Consider the following 24,161-nt stretch of genomic DNA (forward strand, 5'->3'; position numbering starts at 1 on the left):
TGGGGTGATAATGCTTCATCTTGTTTTATTTAATCTTTCCCCTCTGGCTATTTAGCTGTGCTCATTGCAAGTCTTGGATATGGTTCACATTGCAGTATCAAAATTCTCCCAAACTGCCCATATTTTTGAGCTAGTAAGATGTATACACTTTAAATGACAGTTAAGTTACATCTGTTATATGCCATCATCTTCTACAATAAATACATAAAATAAACTGTCGTAGTACAGGTCCTTAAATGCCTTGCTTCTGCTATATGAAATGTAGAGCTTTTAATAATATTCTTTACTTCTTTGACAGCAAGTTTTTTTAACTTACTGTCCGTGCCACATTTCATTTCTATGACTATGTAGTTTCCCTAGTAACGTGTCATAAGGCCTTTGTTGAAAGGTTCTTAAAGTCCAAAGAAATCGTCATTTTTCTGTATTTATTATTTTGTTGACTTGTTCATTTCCAGTTTGAAAAGGCAGAATTTTCTATGCTCAAGTCAGATGCGCTTTTTTTTGTTGTTTTGTTACACATGAATAGCTGTGCTGGGTCAGCAAACAGCTGTAGCCATCTTACATCTGACCTGGCTAAAGGCTCTGGGCAGAGGAGATGCCAATTTTGTTTTGTAACCTAACTCCAAGGAACAGGGTAAGGAGGAACTGTGGATTGGCCTACCCACTTTATTTAAAAAAAAAAAAAAATTCTAGGTTGATAAATGTACATCTGTGAATATACACTGTGTAGTCTGTAAAGTGCTAGTAAATAAAATGACCTAGTGCTACATGAAGCCAAAATGCCCTGTGGTATATCTGTTTGCAGAAAGCTACAGCGTTAGCTTTTACAACTCCAAACGTCTCCTTGGGAAAAGATGTCAGCAGGAGTAACCCTGGCTCTCTGAGCTCCACTGTTACTGAAAGAAATCTCACCTCAAGTGAACTAAAGCGTTGTTACAGATGTTAAATTACTAGAAGCAAGATTATAACATAGAATCCTCCCAGGTAAAGGAATCGGAGATTTCTTAAGCCCTGTGGTCAAACAAATCATAAAATTATCAAGAACAAATAATAAAATTCTCAACTGTCAACCTGGCAGCATGATACCTTTCTGAAAAAACAACAGTCTGGAGACACCTTCAACTCTGGCTTGTTGGTTGTCTTAAAAGTAATTCTAGTGAACAGCTAGAATTAGCAATTGTTTGATTAAAAATTATTTCTTGATATCATTGTTACTTGGAAGCATTATTAATTTCTGTCATCTGGAATAAAGGTGTGTTTATTGCTGGAATAAAGACAATTTTAAGTTATAGGGACTAAAATAAACTTGTAAATTAATAAGCAGTAAGTATTATGTTTTTTTCCTATTGACACAAGACTGAATAAATAACCGTAGGATATCTGTAATCCAAGATGAAGATACACTGGGCTACTATCTTTCCTGGGAAGTTGTAAGTCAGTTTGGGGCTGATGATGTCTGGTGCTGGATAAAATGGAGAAAACCTCTGCTGGCAACTGTTAGTGTCCTCTGCAGATGAAAGGTACTGGCAAAGCAGTTTAGCACTGCAGGGATAAATCTTAATTTGTCACACCTCCCCCTTCTCAAGTATAGGAGTTGATTGTAATGCAGAATTGTGTATTTTAATGCTGCTTTTGCAAGTAGTATGTACAGTTGTTATAACTGAATTTAGGAAAAAAACACCAGTCCTTTGCACTTATACCTCTGACATCACTTAATGCTTTAGTTACAAATGTTTTCCCAATATTGTAAGCTGGTTTTCCCTGTTGCTTTTATGTGAACTATCATGCAACAAGAGAAGGGACAATAATAATGTGTTATGATAAAACAACATAGCATATTTTGGAGATTTTCTTGCCGATGTTTAGCAATTTTTTTTTTCTTATTTTTATTCTGTTTTTTAAAGGGATTTTATTAAATAAGAAGAATAATGCTAAAATCTGATGTAACCTCCTCTGTTAAGTTTCCTCTAAAGGACTGTTTCAGTTATCTTGCACATATTTCCCGGTTCAGCCCTAGTACTTTTCAAATATGCATATAAATGTTCCTCCTGATTTCAGTGACACAATGCATGAATCAGGATGGGAACTCTGGTTAGCTAGTATGCAAAATTCCACAGAATTAATGAAAATACATAAAGGGAATCATGAGGTTAAACATGAAAATTATATTCCATACCACTCCCAAAAATTACTTGTGGAATCCTCAGAAACCAACTATGGAGGAAGCAGAAGAACCACAATAAGTACGAAGTACAAGGGTAATGTTAAAAGAGTGAAGTTGTCATGGAAACTGCTCCAAAACTAGTATAGCCACAAAGGCAGCACCAGACCACAGTATCATAAAGAAGTACTTCACTAGTCTGGGTTTGAACCCTGGGCTCCACTTTGTTAGTAATATTATTTGTTTGTAGGAAATAAAAACACTTTTATCTACACTTCTGTTTCAGTATTTTTTCCCTGGCATTAAACATTTCTTAATTAGAAGAAACTGCATAGTAGGTAGTTATGATACATTGTGCAGGCAGGGAAAAATTTTGGCTGATCAGCTGTAGTTTAAGGCTGTATCATCTTCTTTGGTAGATACTATCCTTTCATTATCTTCTGAATAGTTCTTTTGTAACAGTAATTTCAAAAAGTTTTAGCAGGTATAACTGAAGTTAGCTGGTTTTTAATTCCTTGGGCCAACCATATGTATAATTAAACCGAAAATTGAAATTTTCTGTAGGTTTTTTTATCACTACTATATTTTCAAACATTGTGCAGTGAAGGCTGGTGCAAAATAATGTAGCGTCTTTGAAATGACTGACTCATGTTAATTTCCAGAAATCTTTGGAGGTTGCCATCTCCTTCATTGGCATAACTTGTGATTTATTGTAAAAACTGTGGTTTAATATTGCAGAGGTAGCTATTTGCTGTTGAATTCAAACTGGTACTTTTAATTACATTTCTCAACATTTGACGTTAGAATTAATGCTTCCTTTTATCTGATTAATTAAAGTAGATATTTTCTAAAATTCACTAATAAAGAACATCTTTTAATGTTTTCAAAAGAAGTTTGAACACTTGATACTGATCAATCATGGAGTTTTAGTTTCAAAATGCACAGGACAATGTTAAATATGGTATAGTAAATTTATACAAAACAAAGTCCAGTGTAGTTTTTCCAGTAGGCCACACTACTTCTTACGAATTTATTTGATCAGGCTGTTAAAATCTGAAATTATAGCAATTTTTTTTTTCTTTGTTCATATGTTTAAGAAAGCCTGAGATCTGCTGTTTTCTGATAGCTCTGAGAAACAGCTCTTGCCTTTGTGTTGTACAGGACAGTTTTTCAGTACTGATTACTCAGACATCGTCAGAAAGTATATATGGAGCTAGATCTGACAATCCCAGGTTTACACAAAAGTGTAGCTTTTTATGTGTAAAAACATCTTTTGCTGAGTAGGGATGCGTGTATTTTTCACTTTTTCGCAACCTTGATCTATGATTATGACTATAGTTTTGATTGCAGAAGAATGAGTCAGAAAGGAAAAGCTTCTTAATTGATTTGTTTTGCTGCCTGCAAAACATGCAGTGTGGTTATGTAACATCTCAGAAGAGATCAGGCATCAGGAAGAAAGGTGATGAACAATTTTCTATCTCGTATTTCAGCTTTGTTTCCAGCTGGCTAAACAATAGATGAAGGACGTACTTAACTTTTTTCAGTTGTAAATAGTGTTTAATTTTTAGATGTCTACATGCTATATCGCAGGAGGGGAGCTGCATAGTTGGGAAGGAAACATTTGCTGGTGATAGGAAGCTGAAACAGCTCCTCACAACCAAGGCTGAAACTTCATGTTGGTCATCTAAAGATGAAAGACTATGAGTTATCTCTGAGCTGTAATCCTACTACTCTGGAACGGTGGCTCTGCTCTCCCTGCTGTCCGTGGCTGGGAATATGCAATGTCTTGGCTGAGTGCCCAGACAGTAAACCTGCCTTTTAATATTCTGCTATCAGTCTCTTCACAAAGCTTCTGGCTCTGGAACTTATATTTGGATATATGATACTGTATAAAAATTGAGGATTAATAGGGAGGAGTCATTAATTTCACATACTTGCAGATCCTAGTTTTGTGTAGAATGGTTGTTCTTTCTTGTACTGATACGTTTTCAAATGTTTACAATGTTTTTGTGCATTAGATATCATTGCCATTTGGGAGGGATTTAGGTTCAGAAAGTAATTTGCAAGTTCTAATTTACAAGATCATATTTATTCTATGCAAACCTGCAATCCATCTTTCTAAAAGTACTTTATCTTAGAATTAGGAGAACAAGAGTATTTTTCTGTGTGTTTTCTCGCTAATGAGACTGTGCCATCCATTGCAAGAACCGTGCTGTAACAGAGAGATTGCTATTCCCCTGTGCATACTATCTCCCTGTAAGTTAATGTTTGCTGCAGTAACCTTAAATATATAATCCAAATAGAAGGTTTGGTGGAAGGTTTGCAATATTTATGTATTGTTGCATATATTAGTTAATAATATCTGTGTTATATCGCATTAGTCAGATCTTGGGGGAATGAGTTATTCCAATTCAGTTTTCGACCATTGTATATGAATCTTTTGAAAAGATCAAATTTTGTTAGTGCAAAGAAAGAAAATCTTGCTCCCTGCTTTCTTCCTCGTCTCCACATAAGGCAGGATTGAACCGTAACCACTGAAGATGCCAGTTTGGATTTCTTAGTGTAGGACTGAAGCTTAAATTGCCTGTCATGGAAGCAGAATCAAATGTATTTAGGCAGAGCATTTGGAAAAACTTGAAGTGGTAGTTGAGAGCTAAAATATAGGAATAAACTGCTGGGCTACTGATACAGTACATATTTTGAAAGGGCAAAACCTGAGAGTAACATGAATGGTTATTTGACCTTAAATGTTCATGTACCCAAATGCAAAATGAGTATATGCAAATCAAGACTGCATCTGTACAAACATTTTTGCTCCTGCTCTGACTTTGGAGAATGTTGTGTTGCAGAAGAAAGACTTCAGCCAAAGTCTCAAAAAAACAAACATGCCCACACAAAGCTGTGAATGCTTTTTGTTCCTCTTAATCCAGAGGGTTTTTTTTTTCCCCATACGATACAGTGCTACATAAATCTTATGCATGAACAGTAAAATCTTTTCCTACACAGTTCAAAAGAGCGTATTTTTTATGTGCTTCTTACAGCAAGTCACATAGATGGTTATTTATTATAGAGTGCATTGTGGGGTGGAGACGAATAATGTCTTATTCAAAAAGGACTTTAAAAATCGTGTTTAAAATATATAATGTTTTTTTTATTTTCAAAGTAACTTGATGTATACTTAAAGTGTTTTATCAATCCTCAGAAATACCCAGTAGAAATATGCTAATTCTAAAGTTTTTTCTTTTGAGAACTGGAAAAAAAGTCTGGATCTAGACCTACACAATTTCACTATCTCAAGTCAGAACAAAGGCGAACATTTGTTTTGTTTATAATTGTTAAGATGCTTATAAAGATAATCATACTGTCTCTATAATCACTTCTGGTTTTTAATGAGGTGTTTTAACAGAGGAAATAAAGCAGATTGCTAGTTACTTCAAGCAAAAAGATCTGGGAAAAATCAAAATACAAAGTACTCTGTCAATAGAAAAAAAGCAATATATGCTATAAATGCAGCAAACTCCCTAGCATGTAGTCATACACACTAATGTACCAATGCCTCTCTCTCGCTCTCTCAAAGGTGAAACTGAATCTGAAAACAGTAACATCTGTTATTGTTACCTGATGTAGAAGTTTAAAATAGTTTTATTTAAACAAAATATTATTACCATTATACAGTTTACATGCAAATTTGTGTAAAAATGAATTTCAGAATTTTTTTCATTTTTTTTTTTTTAAGTGTCCTTCTTGTAAGGTATGGTGGAGAGTGTGTGGCCATGCATGTTTCAAAAAAGTAAATTTACAGTTAATATTGAATTCTTTAGAAAGATGCTTTAACAACAATTTTTCTGCACATGTAAAGTTACCAAGCCTAGTTCTGTTGTGGAGTCAGACATCTATTTCACCTTTCATGTTTAATTTACAGTGCAGCTCTAGAATAGGAAGGTTGGTGTTTCATTCTTGCTGTAAAACATGAAACCAAAACAAATGATGTCTGTGTTATTAAGCAGACCTTTTTATTATTAGAATGTGAGTTGGAAAACTTCAGTAGTTTATTTTCAAATAACGTTATACAGATCCCTTATCTTTGTTGTTAAAAATGGGAGGGCAAATATTGAGGTTGGGAAGACTGGTTGTGTTTTGTTTTGGAAAGAATATTGAGATAAAAATAAATGTTACAGAAAACCTTTACCCTCAACATAAAATGAATCAGCTAGGACTATGCTTATAAGTGTGTTTTGCTGTTACTGCTGTTTTACTGAATGTTATCATAAACATTTATCTTTAAATCTTTTATTCTCTTTTGCCTCATTGAGAGAATTATTTATGGCTGTGAAAGTAATAATATTTAGACCTTGGAAATCATTCTTAAGAATTCTTACTTGCTGTCTCATATCAGCTTTTGTTATACTAGTATAATGAGATTAGGTGACACAAGTCAGGTTTTGGGATTCTTGCTGTGTCCTGTCCTGGGTTCATCTCAACTAGGTTTGGGGCCAAGATGCCCTATGCAGCAGCCGCACCAGTAGAGAGACAGGACAAACCACCTTGTGATGCTTCACATCAGGAGTCAGAATTGCCCCTGCAGGTTCTTGTCTTTTGCTGCTTTGGAGAAAGCCTGTGTCCCTACTTCTCATTTAATTTCATTTGAACGTCAAAAGCTAGGTGGAGTAAATCTAGGCCTTTTCTTCATGGTCTTTATGTATAATTGATGAAGTAGACTTCAGTCCTACAACTTCATTTATTCAGAAGCAAAAGGTAACCACTGAAAATGCCTTGACAAACTAGTGTTTTTATGATGGCTTGAGAAAATACACGTTCTTGTTTATTAAATTCCAAGTTACCAGATTCCTGGTAGAGGACCTGTTTTTCTACGTGGCTTTGTGAACAGCTGTGCTGCCACAACATGGGGAGTATCAGAAGGGCAAGAATGTACAGTCAGAAATGAGAGGGTGGAGGCTACTTAATACTCCTTGTTAAGTGTTAATAGATATTTTTTTGAGGAGCAGCACGGAACTTCATCTTAGAAGTATAAAATAGTAATGACCCTAAGTTATTGACTGCATGATGGTTTAAAGAACGTGATGAGAATTAAGTATTTTTATATTCCTGTCTTTCATTGTTTCTTGATGCTGAGAAAAGTTATTAAACTCTTTTTCTGCTAGGTTAAGCCACGACAGGCAGGAAAGTAGTACAGAAAAGTCAAGAGAGGGTTTTTTGTTGGGTTTTTTTTTTGCTGGTAACAGTTGTCTGGTGAAATTTTTATATATATGTGTTTGCTGTGACTTTTCTTTTATAGGCTCAGAACAAAGAAACGAAAGTACTGGCTGCTGCAAAGGTGATTGATACTAAATCAGAAGAAGAACTTGAAGATTACATGGTTGAGATTGATATTTTAGCATCCTGTGATCATGCTAATATTGTTAAGCTCCTAGATGCATTCTACTATGAAAACAATCTGTGGGTAGGTATTTTTTCCTCTCTAAATGCTTTTACTTATTTCAAAAGATTATTGAAATTACATTTTTTTTCCTTGGCTTTATTAAAAGATCATTTGTCAATCACTTTTTTCCTGGGTTGTCACTATTGTGATAACTATTCAGTTTCAAAACTAATTTGTAAATTGTGAGTATGACGTTTAGGAAATTTTCACTGTAAAATTGAGCTACACTGAGTCATTTGGTCAGGAGTTTGACTCTGAAATTTGGAAATTAGCAGTTCATTTTGGTGTATGGAGAGAGTTCTTAGTCAGTGCTTATTTGTAACAGCAGGACTCAGATTTTAATTACATTAGCACAATTTAGAGTGAGATTCAGAATCCGCAGCTGAAAAATAAATAATGTGCTGAAAAGGCCAGCCTGTGAAGTATGTGTTTTAGATATGAGTGAATTCATTGGTACTTCCAGGAAGGACAGTTTACCAGGATTTGAACCATAATTAATTTACTTAAAATCCAGGTACTTGTACATAGAAGTATAGTAGACATACATATGACTGTACATCACTCTTCTGCTATATCCTGTGCACTGTATAGCTTTAGCTATGAAAATACATTTTTTTTTCTCTTAGGTGGTCCAATGCAATATTTATAAGTGTGTTTGGAATTGTACAAGGAATACATGTTTTTTTAAAAAGAGTTTATAATTAAAAAAGAACCTAAAACAAGTAAAAGAAAATTTCCTTGGAGTCTTACAAATATGCTTTATCCTTTAAGCATGAAAACAATGGAAGTGTAATACCATGTTTCCTGATGTAGATTTATTTTTATAAGCTTTGTGAAAACTTTGTGTGACCTGAATGCAGAGTAAAATGGTATTTTATAAAACAGTGGAATAGTGAAAAAATTTCCATGCAAAAAGGTCAACATGAAAGCAAGTATGCATAAAGGCAGAATATGAAACTGAGTGCCTATTTCTTCACTGGCAGAATAAAGATAGAAGAGGAGTAAATAGTTTGAAAATAAAATTGTAGATGTATAGTTACAGTGAAATGCAGAGGCATGAAGGCAGCAAAGAGAAGGCTATAATGATGTGGTAAGTAAACAGAATTTAGTGGAGGAAAAAAAGAAAAGAATGATAGTTGGACATAAAATATGTTTTTGCTTCCCAGTTTTAGAAACACAATTTCTTTACCAAAGAGGCCTTTGTCAGATTGTCAGATGAAACAGCAAATTTTAGAGAAAGAAATTCTTTATTTACAATTTCCCACACTTAACTTACTTGGCAGTAGGTACGCAGAGGCATGTAAATGGAATAATGGTTTAAAGGATTTACAAAAAGTTGCATTACATAATACATTGTTAGTACCATTGTTGTGAGGATTAATTACAATAGTAATTTGAAGTAATGTGTAACATAAGTGGTATATATATAAGTGTTATGGTGTAAGTTCTAATTTGAGGTTTCCTCTTTTATGTGCAATTATACTCTGATTTTAAAAGTATTCTAAAGGAAAAAATTAAGGTGGTATTTCCCATAATATTGACTATGAGGATTCTGAGAAGGAAATACTTGTTAGCTGTCAGACTGCAAATTATAATTTAATGTTTAAAATTCAAGTTAAAGAAGAAAAACACATAAGGAAGGGTGGGATGTCAGTCTTGGATGACCTTTCCTCTTTCTTGCCCTTCTCCTTCACTTTCTCTACCCTCTTTCTCCTTTGTGTATGTTCTTTCTGTCTTACATGACAGCATAGTTTGTGCCCCAAAATAGTTGCAGTTTATTTTTGTTTCAAATGGAAACTGAGAACTGGAGATGGAGTTGTTCTAGTATTATTAGATTCTGGGATAAAAGCCTTGATGTGTTGTAGGCATGAATGAAAATGGAGGAAAATGCATGTAAACATATGAATTTACTCATTTTCTGTAAGTTTTAAGAGTATTTTTCCATATTTTCATCTCATCTGAAGCAATAGAGGAGATAACATCTGCTACTGGAAAATCATGTAGCTCTTATACTTGGACTTTTCAGTCAGAGAGATTATGCTATGGAAGTACAGTTTAATAATCGAGAAATGAGTTTGCAGGGATTATGTAAATCACATTACAATGAATCAGATTAAAGCTGACTGTTTTATTATGTTTTATAAGTTTTATGATGCAATTTTATCTTTCATTTAAAACTTTTGTCTGAGGATCTCCAAGAAATTTTCAAATAATTTGCTTGAGCAGTACAGCCCTACTTTTAGCTGGATAACAGTACCAATATTTTGCAGAGGTTAGTGAAATAATTTGTCAAGGCCAAATAGTCTGAAACTCACGTCTCCCAATAATGCTCCTTTAATCAATGGTTCAGTTTAGCGGGACTATTTAATTTGTAATTTGTATATTCCTTTTTTTATATACAGATCCTGATCGAATTTTGTGCAGGTGGAGCAGTAGATGCAGTAATGTTGGGTAAATAAGTTGTTTCAAATAATAAACTTAAGATCTTAAAATTACAATATATATATATTTTAAGACTTGTTTCACATGTTTTCAAATGCAAATATTTATGTAATTAGTGTGCTATATGTGTTGAATGTTGGGGTTTTTAAATTAGCATTTACACCTATATCTATGGATATTATAACTTCTTAAGTTAGATTAATTTTCTTTCAATTTAAAGTGTTTATTTACTTTTCAAAACACATGTTTGTCCTGATCCTTTAAGTGACTGTGATGAGTTGTTCTCACGCGCTCATGGAGCAATCTGTTGTTATAACAATCTATATGAGCCATTTTCAGGATCTCATTCTTCCCCTGCCATCTTCCAAATTACTTTGTGATAATTTTTTATATTGCATCAACCTTAAAGTTAGATTTTTCTGTGCTTATTCTGCAAATTAGGTGAATGCTAATACCAGTAAGTAAAGGATCTAGTCTTTAACATCTTGGTGTACCATACAAAAGAACCAATCTCTAAACTGTATAGCTTTTTCACAGTTCAGATAGGTAGGTATACGTAGCTCATAATTAAGAGGGTTTTGGGTACAAGGGATGAAATTTTTACTGAAAGGAGCAAATATTTTAAGATAGACGTTTTTCTGACATATGATGTTCAGAATCTGTCAGATTAATTGATTTTTCACATACACCTCTAATACTGATTGCTATGAACGCATAACATAAAATGCAAAAATGTTGTGTTTATTTCTATCTCTTTCTCTTGTAGAACTTGAAAGGCCATTAACTGAGCCACAGATCAAAGTGGTGTGCAGGCAGACACTGGAAGCATTGAACTACTTGCACGAAAATAAGATCATCCACAGAGATCTAAAAGCTGGCAATATTCTTTTCACATTAGATGGAGACATTAAACTAGGTAAGCATGTTGCATATAAAAGTCTTTCCCAGAACTTTGCCTTGTCTTATAATTGTAATTGCCTTAGACTGCAGTTTGACAGAGTTCAGTATTTCTCTATTTAAATATAAATCTAACAATGAGAGTTTTCTCAGATGCAAGTGGTTTGCTACTATGAAGGGAAAAAAAAAAAAACAAGCTTGAGTAAATGTCCTAACTGTACTTGGCACATCTTTCAGACTTCAAAATCAGCAGGGGTCGGAGTCATATCAATATCTGTACCAAGCTGCCTAAAGTCAGAGACAGGTCCTACTGTTTCTTAGTATAATGTTCTTAATTATACTTACCTTTACTATGGTAACATCAGAACTTCCCTTTGAAGTTGTTAGTTTAGAAAATGAACATCCTTCACAATCACCAAAAACCGGTACCTAGTACTGTTGTCTCTTCCATTATTGAGAGAGAGAGAGAAGTAATAATCTTAATTACTCAACTTAGTTTTTCCATGCCTTTTTTCCATGCCTTGTTCATTGCACTGAAATTAAGATAGTACAGTCTGGAGGAGAATTAATACACGCTTACTATTGTTGATTCCTGTTTTTCTTATCTGAATTTAAGCAGTCATCCACATTTTCCCTCTCATGTGGTAGGGAATCCATGAGGATTCCTCCATGAAGAACTGTCAAAGGACTAATGGTAGTGAATAGCATCCCTTCATTCAGCCAGGAAAAGATAGGAATTGTCTGGATCCACTTTGTTCAGGGCTTCATCGGGGCAAATGTGTATAAGCTGGCAGCCATTGCAGTGGCTCTACCAATGTCATAGTTCCATGGCATAGCAGCTTGCGTTCAGGTTTCGAAAACTTCTCTCTTCGTGATGTGTGTGATTAGTTGTATTTCTTCGGATGCAAGTTACACAGAGGGTAAAGGAGAATCAGAAGATCACCACAGTGAACTGGGGCTCTAAATTCCCAGCCTTGCTACAGGTGTTCCTTTTAAATGTAAGCAAGACGTGTCCAAATTGACAAATATATCTACTACCTAACTCGTATTGATAGCAGTGTCTTTGCAAGGTATAGTTCATCATCTCTATTAAGAAGGTGAGAATATTTAAGACCCTGCTTTGCTACTTTGATCAGTTAAGTGTATCTGTGCTTTTTGCATGGACTCCCTTGGACAAGATTATTACTTGTACATATAACACTTGCATGTGCCTTTCTTTTCATCCGCAAAGTATGGGTAACTTTACTGTTTTGGGTTTTCTTGGAAGCCTGAAGATTTAGTGGTGGACTCAGTCTCATCGGCCTTATAAATGTAAGAGAACCATTATCTTAGTTTTTTAGTACTACTGTAAAAGAAATCACAGATCATAGCAAGAGTCTCATGGTCAGAGAGAATCATTTGTTTCTGTTCGTTTTATTTACCTCACATGACCTGGCTCCTCTCATACAGTCTGGAACTATTTTAAGATTTTGTCAAGCTTAGCTGATATACAGCACTGCGCAGGCTGTCAAGAAACTACTTCACAGTCCAGATCACAGGGAGATTTCTTCCACACATACATTTAGTGATGTATTCAGGTTTGCTAATTAAGATTTCTAAAAAAAAAGATTTAATTTAGTTTTGAAAAGTGCATAGCATCCCTTGAAAGAGCATTTTACTCCTTTTAAACTATTTGTATTTTGATTCTGGTACACACAGAAATGGGTAATTCCTTGTTATACAGATATGTGAATGGCAAATAAATTTCCTTCATTGCACTTTATTTGTATAAGGATTTGAGTTTTATTATTTCAGTATCTGTAGTCCTCAAGATTTCAGATTTTGCATTTGAACAAATAGCTCTCTTAGTCCTTATTGTTTTTTCCACAGAGAAAAGTTAGGCTTCTCAAGTGTTGAGCCCATCAAGTAATTTTGTACAGTTTAGAGACAGCAACATATGGCTATTTTCTCCCTTTGCTCTAATCTCTAGATCTTCATTAAGAAAGTTACATCTATAATAAGCATATAACACTTATTTAAATGTCGTCTTTTTTTTCTAAGTGAGAAATGTAGTGCTTTGTAGACAAGTAATATTAATTGCAAAGATAAAGTTGATTTTTGGTTGGACGTTACATCAAAGGTGCATATGCAAGCTTTCAGATGTTTAATATAAAGTGAAAAGTCACGTGGAAAGAAACTCATAAGATAAAGGGAAAATGTAGCTTTATGAGAATTTGAATCCTGAAATTAAAAATTGAATGAGTTGTTGAATTAATGAAAGAGCTAATGCCATGTCTGAGCCTTCATAGGCTAAAGAAATTATTTTCTAATTAAAGTAATTTAACCCACTTATTGCTACAGTAAATACATGCATTGCTCTTGTCCCACAGAACTCAACAGTAGGATTACTTTTTTTCGCAATGGAGAATAATGTGTATTCAGTATCTTCTATTAGAAATGCTATAGAACCTTGGCACTCAATCATCAAGACACAAATATTTTTATCTCACTTTGAAGTTTTAATACTGCAGAATGTTTCCTCTGGAACATAAAACTTTTTAAACGACAGTTGTAAAATATAGAAATATAATATGTTTTCTATCACCGGGTTAATAGCATTTTACTGTTTGCTTTAAGCGGATTTTGGAGTATCAGCTAAAAACACAAGAACAATACAAAGAAGAGATTCTTTTATTGGTACACCGTATTGGTAAGTGCACTGTTTTGCTGACTTTTTAGTATGAACTAATATCTTAGCATTACCTTTGTTGTTAATATTACATGCTTGACACAATATCATGTAAATATATTTAAGTGAGAGTAGAATGTGCTTTTTAAAATGCTTCAGTGAATTTATCTATTTAGAACCTTCTTCAGAACAGATAAGAGTGCATTTTCTAATCTGGTACTTCATTATTCTCTTTGCAGGATGGCTCCAGAAGTAGTAATGTGCGAGACCTCTAAAGACAGGCCTTACGATTACAAGGCTGATATTTGGTCTCTTGGCATTACTTTAATAGAAATGGCTCAAATAGAGCCACCTCATCATGAATTAAATCCAATGCGAGTGCTTCTGAAAATAGCAAAATCTGATCCGCCTACATTAGCACAGCCTTCAAAATGGTTAGTATTTTATTTACAACTTTCCCACCCCAGTTTGTAGATTTTGAGTATGTGGCATGCCAAGTTGTATATTTGCTAAACTTACTTCATGGGCATAGACCTGTTGAACTTTATGGGACTAGCTTTATGCATAAAGTCAGGTACATATTCTATATATGTTTGTTTGTACATGTATAGATACATACATACATCTCCTAATACAATTGGGACTATGGTCTTCTTGTCGTAGTTCTGTGTAGAAGCTTTTATACTGAAATAATTTGCAGATTTGGCATTAAAATGTATGCAAAATAGCTTTTTACAAATGCAATAAAAGATGAAGACCATCTGAAAAAGAAAATCGGGTGAAAGGAGACTAAAGTATTTTTATACTAAGAAAACATTTTAAAAAGCTGTTATCTGTTTGGTCATTTTAATATCTTTATGTGATTCAGTTAGTGGTATAGCAGATGTGGTGTATTATAAATCCAGAGCAAAAAGTAAACTCTTCTATAAATGGACAAACATTTTAAAGATTGTATTTGTGCCACATTGGTCTTTGCATTCCTGTACTATCTTTGTGTTTCCTAAATCAATAGAAGGACCTGGAGTTGCAGTGTAAATGCATGTGAAAGCAAAAGAATATTTCACTATACACTAGTCTGATGTCAACACTTGAACCACTACTTGTTTGCTTTTTTGTGTAGGTCATCAGATTTTAAAGATTTCCTGAAGAAATGTTTGGAAAAGAATGTAGATGCAAGGTGGAGTGCAACTCAACTTCTACAGGTAGGAAGAGTTAATGGTTCAGAACTATTGTTTAAAGGCAAGCATATTTTGTATTTTTTTAAAAGCAGAGTAGTATTATAGTAACTATTTAAATAATAATTTCAAATGAAGTGTTCATACACAATCTGTTTCTAATACTGTTGCATTGATCCTTATTTGGTAAAATCTGACTAAATGATACCAAGTGCAGATCAAATTCTTTGTTTACATATTTTGATGTAATATAACTAACTACTTTGCATAAGTATTTATACTTTGATACTTATAATGGATGAAGGAGATATTTACATAAGTAGTCAATTGCTGACAGGTGTTTTAAAAGCTTTAGTGCTCAGCCTTCCTCTATAATGCTGTCACTGCAGAATAGCTAAACAGGAGTAGATGTGACTAGGTACATTTGATTCTGTTTAACGTCAGCACGCATTTACTTTATCCAGAATACTTCCGGCATATGTTGAATAGATTTAAGCAGCAGGGCCAAGCAGAGAAAGAAGATTCAGACAGTAGGAGAAGAACAGGTAGCTGTTTCCTCTTAAAGAAAAATGTAGAATTCTATGTTCTTGTTAGGAAAAGTTGTTCTAAAGGCAAAGATTTTTTCTAGAAAGAATATTTCTAGATAAAGCTTATCAGGAAATAATTTAACTGTGGAACTGAAAAGAAATGAAACTCATTTCCAGGAAAAATAACCTTTTAAAAAATCTTTCTACTTCTATTTTTTGGATTGTGAAACGGGTCAGTATAAATGAATTATTTGTATTTTTAGCAAGTTTGTTAGACTACTTATACAGTATATTTGAATATAAATGTTTTGAATTTAAAACTTCTGCAGAAAAAGAATGCATTAGGACAGTTATGATTAATGTTAAGTGTGAATCTTCAAGTTTGAGAGACCAAAGTAACATTTCTCTGAAGTTGTATTTCTTTCAAATTATGATTTTCCCACTGTGTATGATGAAGTTAGCATTTAATATTGTGCTTATTTTTTATTTTCACAAGCATCCATTTGTTACTGTTACTTCCAATAAACCAATAAGAGAATTGATTGCAGAAGCTAAGGCTGAAGTTACAGAAGAAGTTGAAGATGGTAAAGATGAGGATGAAGAAGAAGAAACAGAAAATTCTCTGGTCAGTTTAAAATTTACTTTTTTAAATATGCAGCTAGTTTCAATCACCAGTTTCCTATGGAGAACTCAGTTTCTGATGTACTACTCAACTTTTGAATCAAGTCTTCTAAGAATAACGACATAAACATGCTGTAACCTTATTACAAAATAAGTAGTCAACATTTTCAAAATTAACATGTTCTTAAACTCCTTAAGAACTAATAATAAAGAATATTATCTTCATTTATTTTTACATGTATATGTAATATAGAATTTTAAAAATCAGATACTGATTTTTATATAAATGGTTTTAAGTCAAAATAACTAGATGAATGAGTAAACGTATATTTGTATTCCATAAGATGCTTAAAACATTAAGGAAGATATGTGACCATTATGCTATAAACTAAGTTTGTGATTTTACAGCATGGCTGTCAAAGGAAAAAACAAAAGCAAAAACGGCCATATTTTACCAAGACAGGATTGCATTTATGAATGTATTTCTAAAGATGCTTAAGAATCTTACAATGCAAATTCAGTTTCTCAAAGGGCAAAGCCATGAAGTTCAATGATATGGTAGTAGGTTGCAGAGTATACAGGTAGCGTGCTTTCGGACAACTGGCTCAAGCGCTATAAACGTGGACGGTGACATGTACCACTAGTAGCTGCCATTACCAGCAATGGTAAAGAAGCCAAATGCATGTGCACAAGAAGCACGCCTCCATTTCCTCGCCTCTCACCATGCTAGTCACCTCCCCTGGTCTTCATACCACTTTCCCTGTCCACCCCAGCGGATCTCCAAGTGTGCATTTCCGCCAACTGCCTCCAGGACTTATTCTCTATCTTCTAAGGCATCACCCACGACCTCCCTCCACTGATTAGCTGCTAAGCCATCAGTCCCCAGGAGGGTTGGAGTGGAGTCCACCCTGTGACTCAATTAAGCATCTTGACACAAGCAGCAGTTTAGGAAACTGTGAGGTAGATGCATTTACATTATTTACTTGTGGTAGTTTAAAAAACTGCTTGGAGATCAACACTGAGCTTCTAGAACAATTACATGAAGAAATCTTTTGAATGCACTTTTGATTTAAGAGGAATTGTTTTCTGTATCCTTAGGAAAACCTTAAGGTAGGAAATGCGCGATCAAACCCTGCTTGCTACAATAGCTAACCTAGTATGTTCCCAATGGCAAATCAGAAGCCTGATCTGCAAATTACAGGGTTCTAACAGTAAATATAGACTGAGAGATATCGCAATCACTTTGAAGAGTGAAAGGGCAATTATGCTTAAAATGATACTTTATTAGTATATTCTTTTGTATGTCTGCATGTAATCTGATAACATTCATTCCTATTCTGGCAGCAGCAATTTCTACAGTTATGTAACTGTTCCTATTCTAGCTCCGTATTGCCACTTAATCAGATCTGCTGGAGCTTTCCACTATTTTAATGGACTTACACAGTGATTAAAAAACAGACCAAAAAATTTTCAGGCATTTTTAGCAAAGAACACAAGGAAAGATATTCTTTTTGATGAAGCAGAAGGTGGTCTTAATATTGCATTTTATCAGTGCTGCACTAACTAAAACTGCACAGCTTCGTCCTAGCCAAACTGGCACAAAGACATGTGTCTTTCAAATCCAACTGTAGAATATTATTAAATATTTTTCTTCCTTTAATTTTTTAGCAGTTACCTGCAGACAAGCGTGCATCCTCTGACCTTAGTATTGCCAGCTCTGAAGAGGATAAACTTTCACAGAATGCCTCTGTTCTGGAATCTCTTTCTGAGAAAACAGAAAGTAATGCAATTGAGGACAAAGCCAGCACTATGTTTCCAGATAACAAAACAGCTGGAGATGAATCTGAGGACATTAAATTTAGGAAAACAGCTGATAACATATGCGATACTACTGTTGGTGATAAGAAAGTGCAGAATGGTTCTGTGCCAACTGGTGAAGATGAGCAAGGCAAAATAGTGCCAGCTGAAAAGAGTACAGAAAGCCTGGAAAAACCACATGAAGATTCGGAACCCCAGAAAGGAGGGAAAGAACTTGATGTGGTAACAAAATCAGAAATAAAGGATGAACCCAACCTAAAAATAGAGAAAGAAAATGACATGGGAAATGAACAGACAGAAGATAATAAACTGAAAATAGTACCTACAGCTGAAAATAGTGTAGAAACTGAAGAAGCCATTTCTAAGGAAACTGGTGAAAAAGAAGAGGAGAACAGAACAGATCTCTCAGAAAGTAAGGAAGAAAAGGTCCCTGCAGAAAATCCTACAGAGCAAAAGAAAGATAAAGATGAAGGTCAGAAAGAGGCAATAATAGACACCACTACAGAAACTCTACCTAATGCTGCAGGTAAAGTGGCTGATGAAGAAAAGGAACTAATAAAGCATGGAACTGACAACAGTAAGGATGTAGGTGGCATTGCTGAAACACAGATCAGTGATGGGGATAAAATACCTGAGACAGAGGATAAGCCAGTGGAAAGTCAGGCTAAGCAGGTCCATGAGATAATCAGCTCTGAAGAAACTCTATCAGAAAGCCAAGATAAAGCTATCAAAGTAGACAAGAAACTGGCAGAAAGTGAAAATGAGGATATTTGTAATATAAGCAGCATGGAGGAAATGGAGATCAAAGACTCTGGAAAAGACGATGTAGACCAGGAGGCAATACAGAGCAAGCCTGAGGATATTTCTAGTAAAGTGGTGGATAAACTGACTGATACGGACCAAAATTCAGAAGAGCGCAGACCTGAGAATATCCAGGAAAACAATATTCAGATAGACAAAGAACATTCGGAAGTTACTTCTAATGAAGTAACGAAGAATAAGCTTCAAGATATTGTCAGTGAACAAGCTGATGACTCTGAAGTCACTCCAGTCCCCAGTATTAGTATTAGCACTGAAGAAAATGATGAGAAAGTCAAAACAGATAATCAAGACAATACTGAAACTTTACAGCAGCTAGAGTCGGACAATTTGAAGGAGAATGATGCAGATTCAGGCACTGGTTCTACAGCTGATAACAGCAGCATTGATTTGAACTTGTCTATTTCTAGTTTCCTTAGTAAAAACAAAGAGACAGGATCAATATCTTTACAGGTAAGTATAAGCAATCATATATTTTTATGTAAAATCTTATGTGATATATTTTTATATAAAATCCTATAAAATTATCTCCAAGTTTGACCTCTGCAACAAAGAAAATTATTGAGTGAGAAACTAGTACGACAGTGTGGAATATAAAACTTTATAGAAACCAAAGTATTCTAAATTGCGCACTCTAACGATGTCTGGATTTTGTGTCGTTATGCAGCAAAGCTAGAAACTAATGAGCTGCTAATTATTTTCTTATTTTATTGCATAATTGTATTTTTAAAATATACACTATCATATGACAGGAAGTCTAATAATATTAAAGGTGAAGATTTGTGAATGGTTGTAGTTCAGAGCTGATATTCAAGAAGACTAGTTCAATGCCTTACTCTGCACAGAATCACTGTTTAACAGGACAAATCTCTTATAACATCTAATCTTATATTGAATTCCTGTCATTTCTATCTTCTGCCTCTCTGTTTAGATTTAGAAATTCTAAGGCAGTCAGTCTCTCAGATTTGTTTATTCTGAACACTGTACTCCTATGGTTATACCATATCAATGCAGTTATGTCAGTATGAATGAGCTTATTCAGAGGAAGCACATTCCAGATTATGAACTTTATTTATATCTTTATACTAATATGATTATAGCCATAATAGGATAGTAACTGTGTAACCACGGGTTTGAAGAAAAAAACCAAACCCCCAAAACAAACAAAAAAGCCTAAACAAAAATCATAACTTGGCATAGCTGCGCTAAGCATGACTTCAAGGTGTTTGCAGTAGCCCTAACACAATGGAGACGCAGTTTCAGCTGGGGTCTCTCTTCTCTTGTAATGAAACAATAGCAGCTCTGAGAAGTGAGATTTCTCCAGTTCTGTCGGCAAGATCATCATATGATTTTTGACTAATATATATTAATAAAAAAAATAAACTTGCTTGTTTAATTTATTTCCAAAGCAAAAGTAGGTAGGTAAGTAAATTGCTATTCTGTTTCAGTACTGTTTTTCAGAATTAAATATCTTTTTTGGTGACTGGGAAAATTATGGTCAAAAGCAAACAGTAATTGCAACTGTCTTCAGCTCCTGAAAATAAAACTGCATCAGCTCTGTTCAGGGTTTATCAAGACTTTTTTTTTTTCTTCTGGCAATGTAGATGATCAATAATTACATTTTTCCTTTGCTGACTAGAGAAGGTTTCAGTACATTAGAATTTTTCAAATTCTCACTTGATTAGCAAGGTATCTGATAAGCGAGAACAACTCCAGATTACTATACAGTAGGCCTTCACAGAAATATTTGAAGTAATTTAATACTAAGAAAAAAGGGGAAAAGGGATATAACGTAAGTACAGAATAATTTACCAAAGCTTTATTCAGGAAACTAGAAGACAGAAGAAAACTTTGAAGAAAACTCGAAAGTTTGTTGTTGATGGAGTAGAAGTGAGTGTAACCACATCAAAAATAGTTACTGAAAATGACTCGAAAAGTGAAGAAATGCGATTTCTACGGTAAGTGTTTTTAAAAGTAAAGGTTAGCAGCTTTTAAAAGAGGTTAGTAGCTAATTTTTTTTTCTCTTTGAATAAAAGAAGGGGGCTAATGATCTTATTTCTGTAATACTTGGGGATTAACTTCAGTTATTTTGTTAGTAGAAAGGAATGTTAAGTGTTTCTTAATAAGACAATCAATTCAAAACTAGTTTTACTGGACCTAAGTTGTAGATGCTTTTTTCATTTTTTGTAATTTTCCACTTCTTTTGTTTTCCCATCAATATTAAGTGTTCTTCTTCATTATTAGGCGTCAAGAGCTAAGAGAGCTAAGACTTCTTCAGAAAGAGGAGCAGAGAGCCCAACAGCAGCTCAGTAATAAGCTTTTGCAACAGCGAGAACAGATGTACAGACGTTTTGAACAGGAAATGACAGTGAGTTTCTGGATTTTGGTGCTCTTAAAATATGACATCTGGATGGAGTAGGCAGAATACTACTAGCAGCAATCAGGTGTTTCCTTTTATGATGGCTATAGCTTAGTTTTCATTCTTGTTAATAAATGGCAATATTTTCCATTGTGGGTTGCCCACCTTGTATGCTAGAACTCGCCAGGCAGAACAGTTCATCATGGCCATCCTCTGCTGTGATACAGCACTTCACTGAACAGAATTTAGTGTTCTAAAAAAAGATGCCAAACTATTTTTACAGAGTAAAAAGCGACAGTATGATCAAGAAATAGAAAATCTAGAAAAACAGCAGAAACAGACAATAGAGCGCTTGGAGCAGGAACACACAAATCGTTTACGAGATGAAGCAAAACGCATCAAAGCAGAACAGGAGAAGGAATTGTCCAAATTCCAGAACATGCTGAAGAACAAAAAAAAAGAGGTAAGAGACAATGATAATACAGAAAATAAGGAGCATGGGCATAGCAAAGGGTTGAGATTAGGTCTCCCAGAAGCCTTGTCAACCTCATGTGCTATACTGAGTTGTGGAAGGGTTACTAGCATTCAGTATTATTTCTTCTGTTTTACTGCCTAAAGTGAAATACAAACAGCTAACAGCAAGATTTAGGTATTGACTTAATCTAGAAAACATCACCAAGTTAGAAGACTTTTATTTTTCACAGAATCTTTAATAAAATATTTTCTCTCAAGTATTAAATCAAGAAAAAGTATTTCCTTAAAGATTGTGAAAAAAAATTTGAGATTTCTACTTTAAACAAATCCAGCTATAGCTACTTAGTAAATACTTATCAAATTAGAATTCCGAATAAAAGAATATAGTCTTGATTACTGCTGAGAACCACTTAAATTACAGAGGTTTTTTTTTGTTAGAGTAATTTGTAGATTTTTATTGAATATGTGCTGCTGCTGTTTAGAATTTTTCTAATAGTTACTAGACTCACAGAGTTTTCTTTAGAAATCAGTACTGCCCATGCTTTTGCATAGAATGATCCTGTAGTGCAAAAGTGCATGAAAAAACCCATACGTTGTATTCAGTTTGAACCATATGCTCATATGTAAATAACAATTTTTCTTCTTTTGCGGTACCTCTTGCATTTTTGAGTCTCTCTCTATTTACTGGTGATTGGGTCCTACATGGGAAAGCGGGAAGAATTTTACGTATTGCTCTGAGCTAAAAGCAGTTCTTTCATGGAAACAGGAATAGCATGTGGTGATTTGGACACTGCTTTCTGATGATGCTTCCACTATTAAACAAACAGGCATTTGTTTTTGGGTGCATAGTTTTGTATTTAAAGCTTAAGAAGGCGATTTACAGTTTGAAAGAAAATGCAGCTGGTGCTCTAAAACTACCCATGCTATATTGGAGTGTGCAATGTTACATTTTTATAATTCTTAAAAATAAATAAAACACATCAGCAAATTAACAGATTAATAGTCAGTTGATTTAGCCAGGCTATATTTGGAATCTTTCTACTAATCTAGTCTAATTCACCTTGGACTGAAACACATTCCATTCTAGCATACCTATCATGAAAAGTTTCTTGAAAACATACCTAGTTATTGGTGGGTTTTGTTTTTAAATTCTTTGGAACCAAACAGTTACAACCAATTAGTATTTTATTTGCCTGTGTGATTATTTTAAAGACATAACCTGTGTAGATGTCATTTATGGTTGGAGACACTAATAATGGCATCTTACAAATCCATGTTTGAGACAGTGTCAGAAATAGCTGGTTTTCAGTGGAAGTTATTTTAAACTTCCAACCATTTTTCACAGCTTTACCATGAGGTAAACATACTCTGTAGTCCTTTTGCCACAGTGCTTCAAGAAAATACCGCTTTTGCAGGTGGTGGTTTTCTTAACTATTGACTATTCTAGCTGCTGCATGAAAACACAAGCAAGAGTGCCATTTCTGAGAGCACTGGGCAGCATTTACATGCAAAAAGAGGCTGGCATCTACCTCCTTTCTGCGCTGCGTTGGCATACATAAAGCATGTATTGTTCCTTCTCTTTTCATTAAGCTCTTTTCACTGAACTAACATCCCTGCCACTGAAGTAATGCACGCTTCCCAGTACCTCTAGTGCTTGACCTGCATGTCCTATGTTCACAGTACTGCTTGCTGTGGAGAAAAAGTGTTCTTTTCGCCACCTTCTGCATGCTTATATACACTGTAGGTTTTATGTGAAGTGGAGAAAGCACCAAAAGAGCTGAGAAAAGAGCTCATGAAACGCAAGAAAGAGGAGCTTGCACAAAGCCAGCATGCTCAGGTAACAACGGCAGCTTCAAGCTACTAAAATAAAAAAGGCAGCAGTATTCACGCAGCTTGATGATTTCACTTCTTGTTGTTGTTGAGTGAATATGGAACTTAACTCAAACTAACCCTACGTCCTGCTCTCTTTCTTCAAGTACTCCCATATCACATCCCATAGAGTATACTGTGTAGAAATGTAGGAGCAGCAATTTCCAGGTTTGTGCTGTTAAGTGTAATATTTTGTGTGCTATCCCAAAAAAAGAATGGTATTTTTCTACGGCAAGCTTATTTACAGTGTTTTTACATGTGGTAAGTACCCCATAGCTCCATCAAATTTTAAAGGTTACAGTCATAAGTAAGTTAAGGAAAATATATATAATATGTAAGCATGAGGCATCTTGTTCATAGAAGCAGAACAGATTAGGTAAAATGAAGTTATTTAAATGTCAAAGTGTGGGTGTATGGAAACTTTACATGACATCATCTGTAATTTCACGCCTTCAGACTTGCTGCTTTTATGTGACCCAGCTAGAAAGGCGGCTAGTATTTTAGAAAAATATTGGCTTTGTGGTGGCCACAGCTTGTACAGAGTGAGTTTGCACCACAACATAGAAGGTTTGGATTGAGTAACTTAAAGATTAAATGTTTATGTGAGTGACCTAATAGAAAATAATAGCAACTTTATTTGACTACGTGTTTAATTCAAGAGGGGATTTCCCAGGATAGAATGTGATTGAGTTGCAGTGCTCTCCCCATACCAAGGATATGTGTCTCTGAACTTTGTAAGGAAACAATTAAAAACCTAAATTTTCATAGTGTTTGTAGTGACTTAGTTTGTTTCCTTTGCTGGTTTCAATTTGTTGAAGTAAGAGAGGTGAAAGAGACACTTTTAAAGGTGAAATATCCTTACTTGGAATGATAAGTACTAGACAAGGTGCA

General features: G+C 34.5%; 1 protein-coding gene across 4 annotated transcripts in view; it reads left to right on the forward strand.

Annotated features, from left to right (window-relative positions):
- Positions 1-24,161, forward strand: part of SLK (STE20 like kinase) — a 50,258-nt gene that overhangs the window by 13,158 nt on the left and 12,939 nt on the right. The window contains exons 2-13 of one of the 4 annotated variants that reach the window (XM_075154982.1): positions 7,458-7,622; positions 10,004-10,052; positions 10,810-10,959; positions 13,557-13,629; positions 13,848-14,042; positions 14,729-14,810; positions 15,807-15,935; positions 17,600-19,021; positions 20,396-20,526; positions 20,813-20,936; positions 21,211-21,390; positions 23,146-23,238. In XM_075154982.1, coding sequence (XP_075011083.1) covers positions 7,458-7,622; positions 10,004-10,052; positions 10,810-10,959; positions 13,557-13,629; positions 13,848-14,042; positions 14,729-14,810; positions 15,807-15,935; positions 17,600-19,021; positions 20,396-20,526; positions 20,813-20,936; positions 21,211-21,390; positions 23,146-23,238 — 2,793 coding nt within the window. Of the gene's footprint in view, positions 1-7,457; positions 7,623-10,003; positions 10,053-10,809; positions 10,960-13,556; positions 13,630-13,847; positions 14,043-14,728; positions 14,811-15,806; positions 15,936-17,599; positions 19,022-20,395; positions 20,527-20,812; positions 20,937-21,210; positions 21,391-23,145; positions 23,239-24,161 lie in introns of those variants that run through there. The other 3 variants (XM_075154983.1, XM_075154984.1, XM_075154985.1) reach the window with 3 other exon arrangements.

This window comes from Calonectris borealis, chromosome 7 (assembly GCF_964195595.1).
Source record: "Calonectris borealis chromosome 7, bCalBor7.hap1.2, whole genome shotgun sequence".
Classification (NCBI taxonomy): Eukaryota; Metazoa; Chordata; class Aves; order Procellariiformes; family Procellariidae; genus Calonectris; species Calonectris borealis.